Source organism: Metarhizium robertsii (genome assembly GCF_000187425.2).
Source record: "Metarhizium robertsii ARSEF 23 chromosome Unknown MAA_Scf_9, whole genome shotgun sequence".
Lineage (NCBI taxonomy): Eukaryota > Fungi > Ascomycota > Sordariomycetes > Hypocreales > Clavicipitaceae > Metarhizium > Metarhizium robertsii.
In genome coordinates this window covers 313,713-334,312 of record NW_011942237.1, presented here as the reverse complement: position 1 = coordinate 334,312, position 20,600 = coordinate 313,713, and the positions used below count along the sequence as shown (strand labels likewise).

General features: G+C 51.5%; 9 protein-coding genes across 9 annotated transcripts; 4 read left to right on the top strand and 5 right to left on the bottom strand.

Annotated features, from left to right (window-relative positions):
• Nucleotides 1-549: 549 nt before the first annotated feature.
• On the bottom strand, nt 550-1,874 carry MAA_11537 (forms a complex with the other RRN protein RRN6 and RRN11; the record flags this gene model as incomplete). The annotated part of the gene is made up of 3 exons (XM_011413532.1): nt 550-1,062; nt 1,127-1,628; nt 1,825-1,874. The coding sequence occupies 3 exons, from the start codon at nt 1,872-1,874 to the stop codon at nt 550-552; spliced, it is 1,065 nt and encodes a 354-aa protein (XP_011411834.1).
• A 422-nt stretch (nt 1,875-2,296) lies between these two features.
• MAA_01525 (RNA small subunit methyltransferase) lies at nt 2,297-4,051 on the bottom strand (the record flags this gene model as incomplete). Its single annotated transcript, XM_007819523.1, has 1 exon — nt 2,297-4,051. The coding sequence occupies one exon, from the start codon at nt 4,049-4,051 to the stop codon at nt 2,297-2,299; it is 1,755 nt and encodes a 584-aa protein (XP_007817714.1).
• Nucleotides 4,052-4,813: 762 nt separating this feature from the next.
• MAA_01526 (proteinrelated to glucan 1, 4-alpha-glucosidase) lies at nt 4,814-6,898 on the top strand (the record flags this gene model as incomplete). Its single annotated transcript, XM_007819524.1, has 1 exon — nt 4,814-6,898. One exon carries the CDS (start codon nt 4,814-4,816, stop codon nt 6,896-6,898), a length of 2,085 nt encoding a protein of 694 aa, XP_007817715.1.
• A 1,114-nt stretch (nt 6,899-8,012) lies between these two features.
• On the bottom strand, nt 8,013-8,594 carry MAA_01527 (uncharacterized protein; the record flags this gene model as incomplete). The annotated part of the gene is made up of 1 exon (XM_007819525.1): nt 8,013-8,594. The coding sequence occupies one exon, from the start codon at nt 8,592-8,594 to the stop codon at nt 8,013-8,015; it is 582 nt and encodes a 193-aa protein (XP_007817716.1).
• A 2,804-nt stretch (nt 8,595-11,398) lies between these two features.
• On the top strand, nt 11,399-12,597 carry MAA_01528 (lipase; the record flags this gene model as incomplete). Its single annotated transcript, XM_007819526.1, has 2 exons — nt 11,399-11,862; nt 11,937-12,597. 2 exons carry the CDS (start codon nt 11,399-11,401, stop codon nt 12,595-12,597), a joined length of 1,125 nt encoding a protein of 374 aa, XP_007817717.1.
• A 1,236-nt stretch (nt 12,598-13,833) lies between these two features.
• Nucleotides 13,834-15,369, bottom strand: MAA_01529 (acyltransferase; the record flags this gene model as incomplete). The annotated part of the gene is made up of 1 exon (XM_007819527.1): nt 13,834-15,369. The coding sequence occupies one exon, from the start codon at nt 15,367-15,369 to the stop codon at nt 13,834-13,836; it is 1,536 nt and encodes a 511-aa protein (XP_007817718.1).
• A 643-nt stretch (nt 15,370-16,012) lies between these two features.
• Nucleotides 16,013-17,173, top strand: MAA_01530 (meiotically up-regulated protein 136 protein; the record flags this gene model as incomplete). The annotated part of the gene is made up of 1 exon (XM_007819528.2): nt 16,013-17,173. One exon carries the CDS (start codon nt 16,013-16,015, stop codon nt 17,171-17,173), a length of 1,161 nt encoding a protein of 386 aa, XP_007817719.2.
• A 612-nt stretch (nt 17,174-17,785) lies between these two features.
• Nucleotides 17,786-18,412, bottom strand: MAA_01531 (uncharacterized protein; the record flags this gene model as incomplete). The annotated part of the gene is made up of 1 exon (XM_007819529.1): nt 17,786-18,412. The coding sequence occupies one exon, from the start codon at nt 18,410-18,412 to the stop codon at nt 17,786-17,788; it is 627 nt and encodes a 208-aa protein (XP_007817720.1).
• Nucleotides 18,413-19,150: 738 nt separating this feature from the next.
• On the top strand, nt 19,151-19,972 carry MAA_01532 (carboxylesterase; the record flags this gene model as incomplete). Its single annotated transcript, XM_007819530.1, has 1 exon — nt 19,151-19,972. The coding sequence occupies one exon, from the start codon at nt 19,151-19,153 to the stop codon at nt 19,970-19,972; it is 822 nt and encodes a 273-aa protein (XP_007817721.1).
• Between the last annotated feature and the right edge of the window lie 628 nt (nt 19,973-20,600).

Genomic DNA, 20,600 nt, shown 5'->3' with positions numbered 1-20,600 from the left:
TACCTTGTGCAGGGTTGGATACATGAGAGCATGACCTTTCCGCTGCTTCATGTTCATCGGTATTTCGTGCCTTGGTCGGTCATGTCGACCTTTTAGCACCAAGTTGCGGAAGCACACAGTCGTGGGATGGTAGGAAAATCGTAAACCAGGATGACCGACCGTTTAGCCGAGTGATGCAGCGATATACAGACAGACCAAGCAAGTCAATGGCTGGGCCACAATTGACTGCGCAAGGACTGCGAATTATGACCATGTATTTTATGTACAAGTATATATAGATATGTATATGGAGCCGGGGGGATTTGCTTCCACGTGGCTTGGAAGCGGCCGATATAATACAATTGTTGAGAAAACGCAATGGCATCAGTATGTCGTCGTCGAAAATCCCGCCTCCTTTGCAAGCAAGGGGTAAAATTGATGATTCTGTGCGGAGCTGTAAATACATGCACCAAAGCGACCCAGATTAGCAACCACAAGTATCCTACTTCAATACGAAATCGCCAACGCAATTTGCCTCTCGACGGTATCAGCTTCTACGACCCCCTCCACCTACACATTCTTCTCGGCCGAAACTTCAACAGGGACTTGGAGCGCGCTCATATAATACACAGGCTGCTTCATCTGTCTCGAATCAAGCTCACCCGGATTCGCAACCTGCTGCGGCGACGCCAGCTCGTGAGGATTCCACGCCACACCCGGGGCCGGATTCACCTGCGGGTACTGCCACGCAGGATTCTCCTGCTGCGGAGGTGGATGCTGGTAGTAACTGTGCGGAGGAGGAGGCGCTTTGCCATCCTCGGGCACGGCCTGTTGAGGGCAGCCTCCCTGGCGGCCCTGCGTCGCGCGTCGACCAGTGCTCCAGAGACCATGCTGCCTGCGGTTGCCAATGACGAGGAGCAGCACCAAGACGACGAAGGGAACCCACGATTCAAAGACGACGTCGACGACATTCCAAGCGTAGGGGATTTGCTCGTCGGGGAGAATCCACCTTCCGAGGGCTACAATCCCGACCACACAGCGCAAGGCGTCGAGGATGGTGGCAACAAGGTAGAGGACGGCCGACTAGAGGCGTCTGGTGAGTAAAAGCTCCTCGCCCACGAAACAACAATTGCTCCCGCCAACGTACCTTTTTCCCCGGGAGCCCGGCATACTGGCCAAGCACAAATCCAGCGTACACGACCTGGACAATCGAGACCGCAAAATTAATCACGTCACTCGCAGCCCCCAACGACCTACACTTGTCCCACGCGTCCACCACGGCATTGTAACCCGTCGTCTGGTAATAGTGGATGAGGGCGGTAAGCGGCAGAGCAAAGTACGCCACGGCAAGGGCGAAAATCGACACGGCGATGCCAAGGGCGGCGGCGCGCACGACGCCCCGAAAAGGGGGCGGCTTCCTGATTTGCGCGTAGCGGAAGCCGTTACCCAGCTCGGCGAATACAATGACAAACAAGGCGTTGACGATGCGTCGGTAGAGGACGGCAATCAGGCCGGTGTACTGGTAGATCTCGTCGAGGCTGCGGATGCCGGATGCCGTGTGGGATACCCGATCAAAGGAGCCGTCGTCGTACTGCCACGATGTGAGAATGACGCCAGTAATGTCGGAGACGATGCTGAGCATCAGGGACCTGAGGAGCGAATGTTAGCCGCGGGTGAATTCGCCGCAGGGCCGTGGTGACGGAGGAGGAAGAGGAGGAGACTTGCGACACGAAAAACGGATGGCAAGCTTGCACCCAGCTGAACGCCGCGCGGGCCGGGTCTCGTCGCCTTCGGGCGAGGCACAGGCCCAGGAACCACACGACAATGGCTGGGATGACGACAAACCCCGTGAGCCCGGCGTGGACGATGAGCCATATCTGCCCCGTCGGTGCCATTGCGATCCTCGCCCGGCCCCAGTGGACTACAATGACACGGCGGCGCACGGTATTGCTGGGGCACTGAGAGTTGACGCTATGGGGTGGCGAGAAGTGAGGCAAAAGGCACAGAGTGATGATGATGCAAGGGGTGGAAGCCGGAGCCTTGTTATTAGTTGTGGTTGTCGAGTGCGGCGGCCGGCTACGAATTGCCAATTTGCCGCGGACCTGGTACATGGGCGAAAAGCCCTCGAGATGTAAGATTCTTGTTGCCTTTTGCGTACGCTCTCCTGCATTTAATCTACAGGGGTTTGCCCATCAACTCACCATTCATGGCCACTGTTGGTGTTACACGACAACGACAACGGGTCGGGTAAAATTGGCCATCTGAGCGCCCGCGCTGCTTGGAGTAGTAGTAGTAGGAGTACTCCGTACTAATACCATCATTGATCCTTTTTCACTCCAACAACCACCAAGTTGCGCGGGCTTATTCCATAGTCAAACACCGTCTCAACCCACGCGTCGCCAACTTCGGCTTGCTCCTTCAAAAACATCCACCTGTCCACCACAATCATCGACTCCACGACCATGGCACTAAACGCCATCAGACTCCAGGTCACACACAGCTCCTTTTTCCTCGGCAGGTACTCGGCTTCATACTTGTCAATCTCCTCGTCCGTAATGTCGGCCATCTTGTCATTCATCACGTCTGCGTACTGCCTATACTCGGTGCTCGTTGTCAACTTGTCGATTGTTCCCCGAACGTAGGCTCGTAGCGAGGAATAGCACTTCTTTGGTAGACCCCCGACGGTGACAGGTTGTGTGCTGACGTCAAACGGGCCCGGCCTCCTGGCTGCTTGTCCGTCTGTGTCCTCTGGCACATGGTGTATTTGCTTGACAACGCCTCTGTCCAAAAAGATCTTTTGGAGAACTGCTCGGAAAAAATGTCGCGAGAAAAAGGCCTCACTATCCAGTCTGTCCCAGTTCTGGGGCGCTTGGCAAGCCATCATCCGAGCAGTGACATTGAGCCGGACCCCGTCGTCGTCATAGGTACAGAATTTCTGGGACATGGGGAAGCCCTGCGCATCGAATCTGAAGGATTCCCTGCCGACGCGGCCGTTGAGTGCTTGCAGGGTTGGACGCAGATAGGCGTGCTTGTATGTTGGTGGGCCGAGTCGTTCCGTCATGAGATTGTAGCAGCATCCTACAATGGCAATGGCGCGAATGTCTGGGTTGAGGATGAGTGAGCGAATGGCGTAGTGAGAGAGGTTGCCGCAGGAATGTATGGACATGGCCATTAGCTTGGGCTTTTCGTCGGCGAGCGAGGTATTGTCAATCTTGGCAATGACTTCAGACAAGTCGCCGCTGTCCAGACGTCCGGAGACGTATTGTACATGACCCTTGCCGTGTTCCACTGTACATTCAGACCTTAACTGCTCCCGGGGTCGAAAGTCAAACGCTTCTGTGCCGGCAACTTGTCTGAAGACGTCTGGATTCTCATGAGGATGCGGCCCACCCGCTTCGAGAATCTTATTCCATAGCTTCTTATTCCTCATGACCTTTTCTTTGGTTGCCAGGCCAGAGGTGATGTCGAGGCCTCTTGCCGCACTGACATTATTCTCACGGCCTTCGACCGCGACGACTCGTCGATTGTAAGGCTCGCTTGCCAGTGCGCGGCCAAGATAGTTCTGGCCACTACCAAAGTCTACAAAGTGACTTATTTGATTCGCCTCCGAGGTAGCGATATTCTGCGATAGGCGATGCACATAGTCGGCAAAGTTCCTGACCTCGTGAAGCTTTTTAGGCTTCATGCCTACCTTGACTGTTCGCGGTAGGACGGGTAAATCGTGCGATGGGGGAGAAAAGTCTCTTGCAAGTGATAGATGCCTGATTGACTTGATGTACTGGAACAAGCTGTCCGGCATGTCGGGCAGACCATCCAGTTGGAGGCTGTCGAGATCATCTCTCATGAAGATATCGAGGAGGCGCATGATGTCGCATTGTAAGAGAAAAGGATGCCACTCCTCGGGTAGGACGGTGTGAAAGAGACCTGGCGAGGAGGTGAAGAAGTCGAGGATGTGAGTGCCGCCGCAAAGGATTTGGAAAAGGTCGGTAGTGTTGACAAAGTGGAGGAGATGAGAGACGTAGTCGTCAGCGGAGGCATAATTGCCATTGTAGGGGAGGGGTCTGGGCACCATTGCGGTGGAAAACGGAGTTGCAGAATGACAATTGAGTAATCTCAAGAAGATATCATGACGGTTCGTGAGTAGAGTTGAGGGCCTGTGGGGATGTTGATAATCCCAGGGTTTGACGAGAGGTGGTAACTGTGCCGATGCAACGCCGTTACAAGTTTCAATCGACTACGACAGTACTGAGATGGTCAAATGAGCAAGGTGATGCGTAATGGAATCAAGAAGTTATATACGCCTGGCATACAGGGCTCCCCTTGGTGTCGAGGTCTGAATAATTTTTCATGCCACTTCTGCCTCTAGTGCTGCTTCCAAAGCCCAGCCAGCACTGAGATGCCCCACCGTCGTCATTCTTGGCTGCCATCTGGACCTGTGGGGCCACGCCCCGTCGACCCCTGTTGCCTGGAATGCTGAGCTCGAGTTGTGCTTGGGTCAAGCTGCACCTGTGTCCTGGTGCAACCTCAGTTCTCCCGTGCGTCACCAAGTCACGACATAATCGAGTACTATTCTCATCTGCGGTCAGCAAGAATAGCTTTGTAATCGCCATCAAAGCATTGCTTACTGGTGAGCATAGCGTGCCTGCCACAATTTTGTCGCCTACACGGAATCGACGAATCCTGGGCAACCAAGATTACTCGTTGCGAGCTTCTCCCTAACTTGAGTCCTTTCGTTTCGCCGCTGAACCGGCATGATGTCCTTAGCAGCGATATAGCTATCTGATATATTCCGACACATCCTCGGCAATGCTTCGGCCCTCTTCATAGCATCACCATGGAGGATCCCTGGAGTTCCCCCTGGGCTACGGATACTCCGGCACCTCCAACAATCGACCTGCCTTCCGAGCCTCAGCAAGCGCATTATGGCAATTCACCCCGCAAGTCGTCGCGATCGCCCTCGCCATGGGATCGAGGTATAGATATCGGTGTGGATGACTGGGGAGGGTGGACCGAGCCAACAGGCGGCAAAGCCAGCCCGCGTTGGGGGAACAGTCCGAATTTAAAGCCATTAGGGAGTGGTACGGGCATAATGCTAGACCCATGGGCGCTCGCGGTGACCGAGGATAAGGAAGGGACCAAGGAATCTGACTCTGCCATTGGTTTGGGGGACGATGGGCGGGCGGATGGACACGATAACTTGACAAGGCACAGTGAGGGAAATGGTGTCTGGGAGAAGGAACATATCGAGTCGAATCAGGAAGATGCTGCGGTGCCGAGTCATTCTGTATACATGGAACCTACGAGATTGCTTGGCGAAAAGCAGGCATCCAAGGTGCAAGAGTTGGTGGAAATGTACGATGGCATGGCAAAGACATTGAGTGTGGAGGCGACGCGGACAGAAACGGTGACAACAAAAGATAGACAGGTCACTAAAGCCAAGGTTTCGGACCATGTGGATGATGGATTAGTCCCGGATGCCCCAATACCGCCTGCAACGACATCTACCCGTCCCATGGACAATGACGAAATGGCCCCAGTAGCGGACAAATGCGAAGCCGGACTTGTTGATTTGAATCCGAAGACCGAGGAGTCAGATCCTGATTTGCAAACTGCATCTGAGCTTGGCAACGGCGGAGTAACAAGCGAAGTGGTTCTTGTCCCAGAGAAAGATGCAAAGCCAGACCAAATGACACAGCACCACGGCTCGACCCCGCCAACCGACGAGGCAACTGAAAATAATACCCTGTCACACAGTCCAAGGACATCAATACCGTACCCTGTTGACTTTTCCAGTCTCAATATTCTATTTCCCAACACACAAGCGGCTACCAACACCCCCGAAGAGCTTCCCGAGTCCATAATTAAAGAGTCGTTCACCTCTGTATCACAGCGGAAAGCCTGGTATCGCATATCTCGGTTCGGCTCTATACGGAAACACAACGGTGGCGACGACGACAACTACGTCAGGGTGGCGTGGAAGAATTCAACCATTCGCAAAGACACATTGGACACGGTCCGCCGATGGATGGAAGAGGACAGAATCGGGGGAAGAGTGGTTTTAGGACGAAGATTGGGCCACGGAGGGGGCAGCATGTTTAATTGGGATTCCGAAGCACCACCCGTCGAGATTGGTGAGCTGTTAGCCAGGAAAAAGCAGAAGCCAAAAGGACATGCCCAGCAGTTTTCGGCTACCCTAGCGGGGACTGTCACAACGCCGATAATTGCATCGTTTGGATGGAGCAGCAGTGTGCCATCGTCGCCCGCAACGGAGAGGATTTCTTCCGAGTGGCATGCGAAGTCGACTCGACTGCCTGAGACGACGGTGAGGGACAGGGCGGAGGAGAAGCAAGTACCAGCGGACATGCCTGAACCTCACCAAAGTCCGAAACCGTCAGCAGCCCAGGCGGTACCATCTGCCTTGGCACCGATACCTGTATCGCAGGACGAAGATGACGATTGGGGGGATATGGTGTCTTGTCCAACTTTGGAATCTACTGCCGCGTTTGATACAGCCTCTCATATCGAGGCGGCATACCCCCCGACCCTGAAACCCGACGCGGAGGCGTCCATTCCGAAAGCGAACGAACCGGTGCATGCTTCAAATGCCCTGACAGAGGAACTAGACTCCTGGGGAGGCTTGGAGTTCTTTGGCGGCAATTCGACGGGGCAAACTTTACAGCCCATGCCATTGGCACAAGAAGACACGGCAGCGTTATTACCTGCACCCGAAAACGCCTCCATGCCAGCCCCCCTTGGGCAAACTAGAGAGGATGAATCTATTCGCACATCATTGCAGTTTTCAAGTTCCACATCTTCAAGACCAGCGAGCATTGAATCTGCGATTTTGAACTCCCAGGATGACGAGGCAGTGACCACTATTCTGGCTGGACTGCCAGACTTGTCATATATGATGAGATAACAGGACACAAGAGGAGGAAATATTCGTGCAACTGCATTGTACATGAGGTTGATGAGTCAATGAATGACCGAATTGATGCCAATTCAACTACAAGATTTTGTATAATACTAGTGTATAATAAAACATATCGTTCCCAAGCAACACACGGTTACACGAGGGCTACGATCACGGGACCGAGGGCAGAAGGCTGACACCACTTTTCATATGAATACAGCTCTTTGATCAATTATGCCTTGAGAAGAGCCAAGGACCTTTGATACCAAAGACTGTTATTAGATGAATTCAAGAGTTATTACTCCAAGAGTCCAAGCCCTCACTGGGCCCTTGTCACACTAGTCTTGACATAGATGCGGAGACGTGGGGTTAGCTGGCGATGGTGCCCCGCCCCCACCAGACTTGACTTTTTTCAACCCAAGGCCTCTTTAGGGGTGCAGGCGAGTAGTGGCTCGATCAATGTCGTCTGGTCCTCGAATTCCACCAACTCCCCGCCATTGTACAGCCGTTCCACGGCATAATGGAAGGTGGGCGGTTGCAAATTCGAGGGTAGCTATGTCACTTTTTCGATATACGTATCCCAGAGGCTAACTCTAACCAGTGCTTTCGCAATTGGAGCTCTCTCACGGATTCGCAAAAAAGGGAGCTACCCTCGGATTTGCAATCACCACCCTCCATCAGGTCATCTACGAGTCGACTACGACCTCCATACAACCTAACACACGCTCTTGATATGATGCAGACACGACACTGATAAAATGAGTGAGAATTTAGATGTCCAAGCTAGGCTAGCAAAATGGCTGCGTGGCGGTGATGTGCAATCCCAATCGCCCTCAGTCGGCAAGGCTGAACCCTTCTCGCGAGAATGGTCTCGTGAGCACCCTCAACCACAGATGAAGGATAGCTTAGACAAAAAGAAAGAAAGACTGTTTATTTCGTACCGAGTGGAGCGACGGGGAAATACTTGTATAACAAGAGCTGTTGCCATGGACGAGCGAAAAGCTTGGCCTTGAGACGAATGCTAGTTGAGCGTACCTGGCCCGAATAGTCGAGGCCTTGCGAACTGGCCATGTCTCAAGCTTTGCACGGCGTGGTCCCCGAGTCCCTGTCCGCCGCCAGATTACTTCCCATCCCGGCAGTTTTGAAATACTTCTGCGCCTTGATTTTGACACTCGTCGAAGTCGCCGGTTTTGTCGTGGCACTCGAGATACTTCTGACGGGCTATCTGCGCACACTCCTCCTTGGACTTTGGTGGAGCAGGCTTGTTGTTGTCAGCAGTGTTTGCCGTGGTCGATTTCAACATCTCTACCACTTCTGACAACTGGAGTATCTTGGTACCACCACCATCGACTATCCTGTTAGCTGTGCATGCATAGTCGTCGGTAGCATCTCCTGTGTGCAGACGGCAATTTTCTATTTTGTCTTTGTCTTCGTCCTTGAGCGGGGCATATACATATCCTGTTGCCTGATTGCTTCCTCTGCAGTCATAGGGATCGGGTATAAAGACCTCGCCGTCTTTCTCAAAGCGAGCAACTTCTTCCGCCGGGCAATAGTGTCCCTTCTGAGCAAGGTAGATACCGCCAAAGACACAGTTATCGGCACAAATAAATTGTGTCTCTGAGATCTGGACGGCTTTAACTTCGCCGCCGATAATCGCGTTGACCCCCGCGGCGGCACTCAGTAAAATGGTAAGGGCGAGCATGATGGCAGCGTGATGACTCGAATGAGAAAAAAAAAAGAGTTTAAGGCAATATAGGAAGTGGTAGGTAATGTAGAGGAAAAGATTGTCGGCTTGTTCTTTTGGCTGCCCTGATGAGTAGAGGCTCCTGACCTCTGAATCAAGGCGGCACTTGAAGAGCTATATATAAGAAAAAAATAAGACACTACGGGAGACATTTTACTAAATATAAAGCCTAAGCAATAATTATGAAACGACAACATATTACAGTTAATGCTATAGATGCGGCATCAATGCAGTGGCTAGGATTGCAGATTCATCCATGCGGCAGTGCCGGCCAAGGGAAATCGACTCAGGAAAAGCAAATGGCAATACGAGCCTGTTTCTCAAGTGCGAGACCTGGTGGTAACAGGTATCAGCTAATATCGCCTGGTATCGCAGGATTCGTCTGAAACGCCCCATAAAGACGCGAGGCAAACTCCTGTTGAACCAACAAGGGTCACGCAAGGAGATTCATGACACCTGTGAATAGAAGCAGGCTCTTTGGGTGTTTTTTTTTAAACCTCGAGGGAACCAGGGACCCTTGATATTCCAAAAGAGATGATAAGTTGAATGGAGTGTTGTGTTCCAAGCGCGGCGACTTCAGTCTACAGAGGCATTATCCGACAGGTACAAACCTGCGCACTCATGCACTTATTTAGGTTTCAAATATATATTGTTAATTAGTTTAGGTAAAGTATGTTAAATACGGGTGGGGATACCTAACGGGGGTAATATTGAGCATGTGCTCAGATACAAGAGCGGCAACTTGGAACAGTCACACATGCAGGGATTGGTAGTATTGACGGTCTATGCTACACTTACATCATGACACAGAACGAGGCTTGGCATGAATATAAAGTACCCACCTCCTGACTAGTATACTATGCATTTACTATACATCTAACATGAGCATTGCAGAGCGAGTCGACTCGAATTTATCTGTCCTCCTTGGCCACAAGGTTCATGGGCGTGTTACGAGAAAAAAAAAAGAGCCAAGACCTACCAAAATATGAGCTCCTCAGGTAGGATTTGTTACAAGGGCTCAAGAGGGCTTGGAGCAAATAGCTCAATTTATCTAATAATAGCTTTTAGTATTAAAAGTTCTTAGTTTTCCTTAAAGTTTTAATAGCTAAAAATATTTTTAAATATAAAAAGTTAATAAGGGATTTTACTTTAAGTCCTGTGATTATAGCCCTTATATAACATTTAATATTGGGCTATTTCCGTGTAACAGAAGTCCTCCACTTTTAGCAGAGTTACTGGAACAGGCTATAAGCCCGTGTCCCTTTCCTGCAGTTCATGTTGCTTACCAGCTTAAACCTTATAAGAAAAAAAAGGCTAGTTAACAGACACCAAAGAAGAGAATCAGATGCTACGAGATAGAACAGACAGAACCTAAAAATACCTAGTCTGCAAGACCAAGAAGAGAATAAAATGCCAGGGTCAGTCAAGTGAATGATTCAGTCTGGCGTTACTAGCCTGAGGAGTTAATAGTGCTACACGACAAAGCAGAAGACCAGTTGACCTATCAAATAAGACCTCCTTATAAGAGCGCCGAGGCCTCCACTTTTAGCTGAGTCGTTAAAACAGGGGCGAAGACTAGGGCACATAGTGCTAAATCAACCCGCAAAAGTGACACGACTGCTAGCCGTCGTTTTATAACGTTAACGTATAATCCGACCCCAGTAAGTTTAGCTAGCAGTGACTTATAGAAAAGAATCATAAAATATTACCTAGTGGGCTTAAAAGCATATAAATTATCGTGTAAATTACATTCTAGGTTATTACTCGTGCCACGGCCCTCCTTTTTTGTTATCGCGTAGCTTGCACCACATTAAAAAGTGGGTCGGGTACTAGTACCGAGTAGGTGTTGACAGAAATTACGGGGATTATAATTGACCTTCACCTTCACGTATTAAGAAATAGTTGTAATAAAAATCTTGGTCACTTCAACGTTTTACTCTCTTACTATAATGCCCGTTTTTATTAGTTATTGATTGGCCCCTCTGCCATTGACCGCCTGCTTCTTGGTCTTGTCGTAGACACCCCATATCTTCTGCATCATTGGCCCATGACTTTAGAAATATACATACTCCCCACACCATGTAATGCCTCGTGCAGCCATCCACAACCAGTAATTTAATATACTAATATCTCGTCCTCTCCACGCGACTCATGCCTCATGCCTCATGCGTCCGTCCGGGAGCCGGAGATGCTCGTCACATCCAGTACCGGATACGTGTCCGCTGTCTTGCCTCAGCTACTTGAACGAAAATTACTCCGTACGCGTGATATATCACTTTGCAGGCTTACGGCAGTTCTGCCCGTGTACGATGGATGGAGCCAATCAAACCATATGCCATTATGCAACCTGCAGCACGGTGGCTGACTCGACCTTGATGCCCAGACAACGAGTAGGTAGGTTGACTCGAGGGAAGCATTTTACCACGTATAATTTACATAAACAATCACCGTTCAGGTTGCATTTGTCTTTCAAATTCTACAAATCTGACAAGTCGACGTAATGCAGTGCATTACAGCATGCGAGCTGTCAGTTTCACTGGATGCCGACTTGCGACTCCAAGACATAGGCCCACCGCCCGTATCCAAGAAGGAATTCTCGTAGTTGGGATTCTTCAGGGAGGTTGACAGTCTCGTAAATAGTACAAATGACAGCCATGTAGCCGTTTTGAGATGAAGAAAACCTCGAGTCGGACATCTACAACCATTCTTGGGCCGTACTTGCACGATAATATCTGCAAAACCGTCATCCCCTCCATCTCAACATGCAGCTTCTATATCCCTCCAAAGTCATGAACTTGTCCCTACTCACTCTCCTCTCAGCGGCAACTGTCCTCTCCGCTCCCGCTGCTGTTGGCCCTGCTGCTCCTTGGCCCACAGATGACAAAACCCTACACACAATCGACAGATATGCCCGCTACTCAGTGGCAGCCTACTGCAAGAAACTAAATGACAACTCGGCCAATAACAAAGTATGCACCAATGATAAAGGTGCGCAATACTGCGGCGATCTCGCGGATGCTGTGACCGTCCATCAATTCCACGCCACCGAGTCCATCTCTGGCAACGTTGCCGTGTCCAACATGTCCCAGTCCATTGTAGTGAGCTTCCGGGGCACTGCGAGTATTGGCGACATATTGAAAGACCTCCGTGTGAACCTGAAAGACCCCAAGAAACACCTCGAAAGAATGGCGGCGGCGCCTCAAGCCATCGGTGCAGTTCCTCCCGCGTACGATTTCCCCCCAACTCATCTACATGTGTTGATCACTTGACAGTGACGCAGGCTGACGTCCAAGTATCTAGCGCATCCCCTGGCGACGCCGACCCAGCCCTCCCTCTCTGCAGCAAGTGCAAAGTTCACGCGGGATTCTGGGAAGCCTTCCGCGGCGTCAAAGACGTTCTAAAAAGGGTGCTCAAGGAACAACGCGAGCAGCATCCCGGCCATCAGGTGGTCGTGACGGGACACTCCCTAGGAGGAGCAGTGGCTTCCATTGCCGCCGGATATCTCCGCAAGAGCGGCATCGATGTGGACGCATACACCTACGGCTCTCCCCGGATCGGCGACCCGGCCTTTGCGAGTTTCATTTCCAGCCAGAAGAACGGCGTGACGACGCGCGTCACCAACGGCCGCGACCCCGTTACCGTGGTCCCCGGCGTCGGTTTTGGGTACGCGCACACTACGCCCGAGTATTGGTTCCCGAGCAGGGTTGAGCAGCCGAAGAATGTCACGATTTGCGAGGGCGTGCAAAACTTTTCCTGTTCGGGGCAATTCAACATCAGCCTCTGGTACGTTGGGGACCATTCGAGTTCCAAGTATGCGAGAGGCTTTGAAGCCTGCCCAGAACAGAAGAAGTTGGAGGCGGAAATGTTGCAAGCTCAGGCTTTTACCGAGGCAGATGTTGAAGAGTGGGAAAGGGTGGGATTCGTAGATGGCGCGGATCAGATCAAGGCGGCTCAGCTGTAGAAGCCTGCCAGTTGGATATTAGGATTGGACATGAGCGACTTGTGCTGTTGGATTATGAGTATATTTTTAGTTTAGCTACTGCAGTAGGTTTCGAAAAATGACTCACAGTATGGAGTATTTTCTGCTTGTTGCACGAGCTGCATAAACAGCAGGTGTCCCATCCGCATCAAATATTCTTAGCCTTGGCCACGCCTTTTTGCTGTTTTGGGTAGTAGTGGCCGTGAGACATGTCTTATACCGGCGTGTCTAGAAGGAGAGACAGGAACATGCGACAAATTGTATTGTTGTGGTTGGAGGCGCTCATCCGATGCATCTACTCCGTATCTACGTTGCATTTCTTTGACAAATGGACTGTCGTTCATGTGCCATGACAGGGACTACCAGCATTGTACTCCGTACGCCTCCTGGAAGTAGAGCGGATCGGGAGAGCTCCTCCTGGAAGCAGAGCCTTTACCCAAGGACACTGATAATCGGACTTATTTCCACCGTGTCAAGCAAATAGTTGCAGCATTTGTATGTCAGTCTCGCCGTCTAGGACATGGGCTGTTCACTGAACAAACTCGAGATGCAAGGTTTTCATCAACGAGTCGATTGCTCAAAAACTGAACGGCGGACACGGTCGTCTGAGACACGACTCGAGGCATCATGCATGAATGCCCAAGTAGAGGGCCTCAATTTTCTAACTCTTGGCACTTGCCGCCCTCTGCCCATGGCTTGGGCATTAAAGACATTGACTTGTACTCAGCCCTGCGTCCCCGTTGCAAAAGCGATTGGCTCTAGCCCCGTCATTAGGACCGGAAACGTAGCCGGGCTTGTTTGTGCCTGATTAGATGGCAGGCGGCAGACGGACCTGACTTCTTTTGACTCGGGCTGCTGGTGGTCCAATGGCTGCTACTTAGGTTTCCGTTGAGCTGCGTAACAAGACAATTAGTCGCTCTGCTGCCAAGGCGGGCGAATTGAGAAGTGGTTTTGCTCATGTCTACCTGCTTTCGTACTTCCATAACACTATATTGTCAACAGAACACCACCGAAACATGGGCTGCTCTTTCAGCATAGCTTGTTGAGTGCCCTCGAGCTGTCGCGTATCATCTTCTTGTAACGTCACTGACACAGCATGTATGTCATCGTCCCTGATCTTTTTAGATAGCTGCAGCTGGCCTTCGCTGCTCAATCATATATTTGAAAACAATTCCTGTTGAAATTTAATCTCAGTATATTTGTACAATACGGGTACTCCTAAGCATTGGATAGCTTGCCTGCAACTGCAGGCAGCGTTTTCCTGTACGCCCACGCTGCAAATTGAACGCTCGGCTTGTCTATCACCCGCGTCACAAAATCTGCTATACACAAGGTTAAGGGCAGTAAAATGGCTTGTGGCAAGAGATACGCAACCTCAAGCCCAAACGGCCCCATCTGCGGCAACTCAAACTTATTCACCCACCACGGGATGTGTTCCCTCTGGCTCTGGGAATGGAAGCCGACAGCGGTGTATAGACGATCCCCTATGATCCATAGCACTGGCCCATGAACTAAATAGAGCGCATAGGACACGCGTCCTAGGTACTGACAGGTATGGGTTTCGAAAAAGCGTTTGAGCCAGCCGATATTTGAGACTGAAGTGATGAGCAAAACCGCGGCCCAGAATAGATAAAACCACTTGTAATCGAAGACAGCCTGTGGCTTGAGGTACGAGAGGATATGCCAGCCGCGGGTATGGGCAAGCCGATCCACGTCTTGGTTTGCGCTTGGGACACCCCCTAGGTAGATTCCCACTAGTAGGAAATGATAGCAGATAATGTTCTTATAGGGAGCCAATCGAGTAAGGAGGGATGGAAGATTGTCCCTGTCTACTTCCGCGAGCAGATCCAAGTGGCCTAGCAGCATGCCTGCAATGAACATTGCGCAATACCACCCATCAGCAATGTACATGAAGTAGCCAATGAGGGAAATCTGACACCAGAGGCGGGCATTGAGAGAGCATCGTGACATGGCCAAAAGGGAGGTAAAGACAACCATGGATCCCTTGAATTCAATTGGGATGGACCAGAGATAAACGTTGTAGGATAGCCACGGCACACCACCATCCTTGAAGGGGAAGCTGAAATTTTTGAGCTCGCAGTAAAAGAACCACATCTCGTGCAACCAGCTATCATGGGGCTCTGCCCCGTCCACCCAGAGGCCAAAGAGGTGCCACGAAGTTGCATATATAAAGGTGGTGGCTGCAACAGGAAGAAATAGACGCAACCAACGCCTGAATATCGCCGACCCAAGATGCTCGGCCAGGCCAGAAGTATCGTTCTTTTCAATCAGGCGCAATGGCTTTATAGAGAGAACGTACCCAGATAACACAAAGAATATAGACACGGCCAAGTGCCCTCCGGAAAAGAAGAGCCGGACACCTGGCAGAGCGGCAAAGTAATACTGCTGGTTATACCCAAAGCCATTTTCGAATATTTCAATGTCTTCCTTGTGAGCCCATAGTACATGGTGATGCCAGTACACTATGAGAGCTGCGAAGCCTCGCAAGCCGTCGAGATAGGCGGTTTTGTGCTGGCTCTTGGGCCGACGCCTTGCCCTCGGCCACGCAGACAGCCATGACTTGACGTTGGAAAGCCCCAGGCTGCCGGGCAGCTTTCTCAGGGTGTTGGCCGGCTCCCAGGACGGTTTCCGCACAGACAACTCGTCGGTTTTGGCTTCGAGGTCGACGTTGAGCATCATGGCCTGCTCCATTGAGTCGCCGTCGAGGATGCGAGGTGAAGTTTGCGCCGACATTTTCTGCGGTGCAACATGGCGGGTAATGCTTGAGGCAGAATCCTGTGCGAAGGATGAACTAATGATGCAGAAGTAGGAATGGCGTCTCCACAGCCGCTCTCGCTCCGGACGGAGATGGATCGACCGATTCACATGTTGTCGTTCGCCGTGGGCACCTGGAAACGGCCGCGGTCCGGGTCCCCATCAGCCACTGTCAGCTCCTCCTGCCAGCCATGGCGCCCGTTCCGGTGCAGATCGCAGACGCCTATTGGCGGCTCTTGGGGCATTTCTATGTACAATCTCCCTTAGTGCTCCTTCTGCTCCATACTCCGTAGGACTACTAAATCCTATCACCACCCACTGGCAGGATGGAGCCTCCCCAGAAAGGGCTCGGGATCGCACAAGATGCCAAATGCGTCAGCCATCATCGAAGAGAGAAATCATCATCTTGTGCTGCCAATCTTACGCCACTCGTTCACGTGAAATGCTGGGCTGTTTGATCTACGGCTGGCCATCTACACCATCATTGATCTCTCCGGAGACGGATTGCTCTGAGATCATCGTCATGTCTGACTGACGGAACCCTCCGACTCAACATATTCACTCTTTCAAAAAGAGCGAGGCGATAAAATCACGGCCAAGCCGGCCCTAAAATAATCCGATGATGCTCACGCGACCTCTTCGACCGAGAATTGCGGCAGCCGTTGCATGCTGTCTCCTCTTCGTCACATATCTCGCCTATTCGAATGCATCAGTATACACATCCTTGACTGGCAGCGGGCACGCGTTGTTGGCTACAGATGATCCCGGTTTAGCCTTCCCCCTGGATCCGGTCCCCCGTCGCGATTTTACAACTCTGGCCAAATACCCGGCGCACAATATCAATCAATCTTCGAAGTTCGCCTTTGCGACATTGTATTGCAGTCGCGACCCCGATACTCGCGGTCCGTACTTTGAATCAACACAATCTATCATCTGGCGGCTCCTATGGTCCGATTACCGCTCCAAGTACCCTGTTATTATCTTTGTCTGTCCATTTATTCCGAAGAAAAATCGGGATATTTTTAGAGGACAGGGTGCTATAGTAAAGGAAATTGAGCTACTGGACAATATTATTCCCGATGAAAAGATCTCCACAAAGCGATGGATCGACGTGCTGTCAAAGCTGAATCTATGGAAGGAAATTGAGTGGAACCGGCTTGTATTCCTCGACTCGGATGCCTTTCCTGTCAGAAATATAGACGATATCTTTGATCTGGTTCCGGAGCAGCAGTGTAAGAAAGAGGCACTGCTTCCAGAAGACCAGGCCGTTATAGATAAGGGCGGGGACGACATGTGCAACTATGTCTACGCAGGCGTGCCGCAATTTACCATTGATAATATCAATGCCGGCATGTTCATCTTGAAACCGAATCTTGATATGCATGCCAAGCTTATCAGGGCGGCTAAACGCACCGGGGACTATGACGTACGCTATATGGAGCAAGGGGTCTTGAGCTCCAAGAATGCGTTTGCGGCTGATGGTCCTTTCCCGGTAAATCGCCTGTCACCCATCTGGAACACTGTCCCGGAATATTACAAGGAACACCTCGCCAAAGCTGCAGAATCGCCCGAGCCGCCGTCGATAAGGATTCTTCACGCCAAGATGTGGAACCGATTCTGGGGCTCCTGGAATAATTTAACGCATCTAAACGATATGTGGGATCTGGACTGGATGAACATGTGCAGATTCTTTGACTCTGACGAATTTGTCAAAGCGAGGACCACCGGCGTGTATGTGACACTGTGGGAGAGATACCTCAAGGCCCAGGAGACGGCGTCATGATGGCTTGTAATCGTGCGTTTCGGCAGTGCAACATATTTGACCGCGCCGATGCCGTCGTACAGCAGGCACTGTGCTTTGGTTCTTCTCCATTGTCGGCCGCGCCGGTGTATCCCTGACTTTATCATAGCATTCAACGTGACACTTGGTCTCTGTAATGCCGTCTCACTCGCACACGGCTTGAATGGAAGAGACCGCGCACCAAGACAACAAGAAGCTCACAAATGAGTCCATCCTACAACAGGCGTTGGAGGCGCCCACGACGACAAAGAACCCGAAAAAAATGTGTCCAGCAAGGATCGTCGGAGGACATTCATATGCACTAATTCTCTTTTTGGCACTTGATGGAACTATTAGGGATGACGGCTTGATCGACAATCCGTGTAATCTTATTCCTTGTTCATGTCGTCATACTCTAGGTTCAATAATTGCCTCGGTAGGCAAGCAATGTACCGAATATACAACTGGCAAGCAGCTAGCAGATACGAGCAGTGACAAAGACCAGCGTTATCATGGTTCAAACTTGTTGCATATTCAATCACTGCCGCTGGAGTCTTTATAATTCTACCGTAGTACACTGGCTGCTCAACTACTGGATCCGTTCATGTTGTGATGTCACTGCCCTGACTCTCCATGGTGCACAGCCCAGGGAATCACAACCAACTTGTCCCATTTCCCCTTCCACCTGCTCACCTTCTTCTCGTAGGCCTCTCTGGTGCCCAGCTCCTGGTGCGGCCTGACAACCAGGTTGAAAAAGTCGGAGAACCCCCTCGGCGCATAGACATGCCACTTCCCGTCGTCGTCGTCGCGCGCGCGAATTCCCACCATGGCACTCGTCGTCAGCCACTGCTCTATCGCCGACTCGGTAGACTTGTGTTCTGGGCAGGGGATTCCGTACTTGGGGCCATACCACAGATGGACGCGTGCTTGGTTGCGGATCTCGACTTGGACTGGCACGTCTGCGAAGAGGGTCTTGCCCCTTTGGATGACGGCGTCTTCTGCCTCGTACGACAGGTCAGAGGGGTCGTGGTAGACGAGGTCGTAGTCCTGGATGCCGTGTTCGGGAGGGAGGCCAGACATGTAGTTCCATATTGTTTGGGATACGGCACCGCCCGCGAGGTACCAGTTGGGCAGGTGTAGAGATGGCGCGCGTGAGAGGACCGTGAGCAGCGTCTTGTTGGTCGAGACGGCGGCTTTGAAGTGTTCGAGTTGGTCGTGAATCGGGAGATGGGCGGGGTTCATTGCGGCAATGAGTGTGTAGAAATTTTGGCTTAATGTTGGTGAGATGGTGTTCAGCCAGCTGCGTGGGCGGCCGGAATACCTGAAGGAAATTGATGCCTTTTTTGTTGTTGGGTAGTGAATTGGGACAAACGCCGATTCTGCATGGCAGGGATGTTGCACGCCGGGGGTCTGAATGGCTCTTGATCGTTCTTACTTGTAGGATTGTTGATGGAAAGAAAGACTGGTCTGGCGCAAGTCGTTTGTATAGCTCCGAGGTCCGTGTAAAGATTTTGGCGGCTACTTATTATGGCAATCTTGTTGATGTCATGGATTTTTGTGTCTTGGCTCTGGTGCGATGTACTTGTCTGGTGGCCTTTAATTGACCGCGAGGCCACGCCCAATCTTTTGTTATGAATCTGACACCGTGAATTTCCAACGGGGACAGCTCACACGACAGTCACGGCGTAACACAACCCGGACGTCCGCCAGGCCGCATTGCCATCCATCAAGACAGTCACCTCCTTCACGAATGTCAACATGCAAGGCGCATGACCAACACTCGGTTCATTCCGTCTCGTTGGCCACGGAAAGCGCCCCATGCCCCGCCGACTGCAACACCGCGTCTGCTCAGTGCTGGCCAAGACGACGACACGAGGTTCCTCGAATCTTGTCGTCGAATAACTACTCCATCCGTCCATCTTTGTCTTGTCGGGACTACATGGCAACCCGCCCATCCCGGCCACTCGTCAAAACACCAACATGGCTTCCATGCCCGTCATCGTCCCTGCCGCCGCAAAACACACCCACACAGTCGTCTTCCTCCACGGCCGAGGGGACGTGGCCGAAAACTTTGTCGCCTCGTTGGAATATTCCAAGAGCTCTCGGGGCCAGACGCTTCAGGAAACATTCCCCTCCTTCAGATGGGTCTTCCCCAAGGCCGGCGTCGGCGCCTCCTTCTCATTCGGCGGGAACAAGGTCTCGCAGTGGTTCGACATTTGGAACGTCGCCGACTTCTCGGAGCGGGAGGAGATGCAAATACTCGGGCTGAAGGAGAGCGTGGCCATGGTCCGAAAGGTGCTCCATATCGAGGCGGGCATCCTGGGCGGGCACTGGGATAGGATCATCCTGGCCGGCATCAGCCAGGGTGCTGCGACGGCGACGCACGCCCTTCTCAACTTGAAGCTGCCGGCGGCGGCGGACGACGGCACCAAGTTATCAGGCGGCTTGGCGGCGTTTGTTGGGTTTTCGTGCCGGATGCCGTTCCCCGGACGGACGTTGAGGGAAACGAGGGCGGTGCTGAGCTTGGAGGATGCCCCGGAGGACGATGAGGTGATACGCAGGACGCCCGTGTTGCTGGAGCACTGCGTAGATGACCCCTTGGTGTTGGTTGAGAACGGGCGAGTTCTGAGAGACACGCTGCGCGGATTCGGGGCCGAGGTTCATTCGAGAGAGTATCCGGACGGGGGGCACTGGCTCAATTCACCGGCGGGCATGGACGACGTTGCCGAGTACTTGACGCATATTCTGGGGTTGACGCCTGCAAGTGCGGCAACAAACGGGACTGAGATGGATTTGTCTTGAGGGGAGCGAGAGGTGGTCTGTAATATTGCGGTACCGTTGGTTCTGTTTACTCATAGCCTAGCGCGTCAACCATAGCGACTTTTTTTTATCCTGGTCCTTTATCTCCTTTCATCTTGCGCCCGGCGTCGTCGTCAAGGACCATCACTTGCGTCAGTACTGCCCTTGCTCTGATTTTGTGATTTGGGCTTGCGCGAGTCCATTCCTTGAAACGTTTACAAAGAATGGCTCGGCCTTCCACCCACATCTTTAGTGTTTTCAAGCCCGTTTACTATTAGCTTATCCCTTATACTAAGGTATATTTGAAGCTTTAATATAAGCATCATTTAAATTACAAAGCCTCCCTGTGACCAGAGCCAGTCGGACAGGCTCTTATATTTATACAGCGATCACACGTCATGGTTTCTAATAGTACTTGGGTAGTAGCTTTGCAGATATATTTTGGCTTGAATTGCTTTTGTGGGGAGTAGAGTTTATAGCGTCACCCGCAGGTTTTGAGAACGAATCTCTCCATGCAGAGTTTTTGCTTCATTCTTTGGGGAACCGGTTGGTGCCATACTTGGTAGTCAATCTTCAACGTTCTGCTAGGACCAAACACGAAGGAACTCGTTCACATTTCCAGAGAAAATCT